The 1,713-nt window shown below is 47.6% G+C and overlaps 1 protein-coding gene across 1 annotated transcript; it reads left to right on the top strand.

Moving 5' to 3' along the window:
- Positions 1 to 733: 733 nt before the first annotated feature.
- Positions 734 to 1,703, top strand: LOC103728461 (adipocyte plasma membrane-associated protein; the record flags this gene model as incomplete). The annotated part of the gene is given in 1 exon segment (XM_008826468.3): positions 734 to 1,703. A coding segment is annotated over 1 exon segment (210 nt), but the record flags the coding sequence as incomplete, so codon positions are not given.
- Between the last annotated feature and the right edge of the window lie 10 nt (positions 1,704 to 1,713).

Raw genomic sequence — 1,713 nt, 5'->3', positions numbered from 1 at the left:
TTTCAGTGATTAAGAGACATTATTTATTAGACATTTATAGCTGTTTTGTCATTCTTCCTGGGTTAAAAGTTTGAAACCTGCATATTAATCACCATCCATTGGTCATAGTCAATAGAACACTATCATAGTTTCTAGTTTTTCTCCCATGTGGTTTCTCTGCTTAAAACTCTTCATCAGCCCCACAAGTTCATATCTGATCATAGCTGTGCTCAGGGTACCAGAGGTCCCCAGCTCAGCATTCAGTGCAGGAGCATGCACATGAGGGGCTGCCGACAGGCTTCAAGAAAGATGAATGTGCTGTGTAGAGGTGATATCGTAGGATGGACTTGCTGACGTAACCTCCCCAGGCTCTTGGGAATGTGAACATCATTTGCCTCTTGCACTTCTCGAGTACACTGACCCTAATTAGAGGACCTGTGGCTTATTTTGGTTGCTCTTTACTGATTTTGACCCAGTGTTCTGTTGGACCAAGATGGTTCTCAGCTTGGCTTTAGCATAGTAGTCTCCTGGAATAAGTCTTACTGTTCTCTGTGGTTAGCTAGATCATTGCTGTCCATGTGCCGGCTTGGTCTCCTTGATCTGATCTTTATGGGATTTGGGGCATGATTCTGACCTTGCTCTGTGAGTCTTCCCTGTCCTCAGGATGCTGCGCTCCTCCTAGATGATGAGACACCTGTGGTCAGTTTGCTTGCAGTCAGAAGATAAGCTGTCATCACTGTTACTTCTCTTCCAGCTGTTCAGTCAGGAGACAGTAATGAAGTTTGTGCCACGGTATAGCCTCGTCCTGGAAATCAGTGACAGCGGTGCCATCCGGAGAAGTCTGCATGATCCTGATGGACTGGTGGCCACCTATGTGAGTGAGGCACATGAACATGATGGACATCTGTACTTGGGCTCCTTCAGGTCCCCCTTCATCTGCAGACTCAGCCTCCAGTCTGTTTAGCCAGCCCAGCAGCTGCTCCCACCTTGCATGCCAGGAATCATCACACTCAGCCACCTTCCTGGTCCAGAAGGAGCTGTGGACATAGCTCTGTTGGCGTTCCTGTCAGTCCACTGAATTACGGTGGGAATAGCTGCTACAATCCCGAGAATGTGAGAGTCCCCAAGGGATGCCACTCATCTGGATTTGATGGCACCTCTAATTAGAGGGAAACAGCATATCTGCTGTGGGGAAGATGAGTTCATGGAAAGCCATTTTTTCTTTAAAAAATTGCTCTCTTAAGTACAAGAATTCTCTAGGACTTGTAAAACTTTATATACTTTTCACAGGGCTCAGGGTTTAGTGGTTAGAGCAGCAGATGAGCTGCCCATAGACGTTACTGTTGCTGCTGGATCTGTCTGCCAGCCTGAGTGTCTTCATTCTAAAGTTGTCATGCTTTGGCGGATGGCATGGAAGGGCCAGTGCAGGTGTGTTGAGGCTGTCTGTAGGGATCATACAAATTGAAGCTTAGATTGCCCCCGGGCTGTGTGGGATGCAGACCCTGGGCTCCTGGTATTCATCTACAGTTGAGAGGTGCCAGCTTCCCTTCACACAGTTTTTCAAGACGCCTGTTCCAGTGGCTGAGAGGACTTCATGGGGCTTTTTCTGTGACTGCTTACCTGCTCTAACGGAATTGGGTGACCCAGCAAGTCAGTACCTACACAGGAGTGCATTTGGGAGTATTCTTTCTATGCCTTGATTTCTCACCTCTAGACCTACAGGTGTGAGTAGTG

Source organism: Nannospalax galili, unplaced genomic scaffold, assembly GCF_000622305.1.
Source record: "Nannospalax galili isolate Female #2095 unplaced genomic scaffold, S.galili_v1.0 C49241225, whole genome shotgun sequence".
NCBI lineage: Eukaryota > Metazoa > Chordata > Mammalia > Rodentia > Spalacidae > Nannospalax > Nannospalax galili.
Note: the sequence above shows the minus strand (reverse complement) of the source record. Positions and strands in the feature narration are given on the sequence as shown.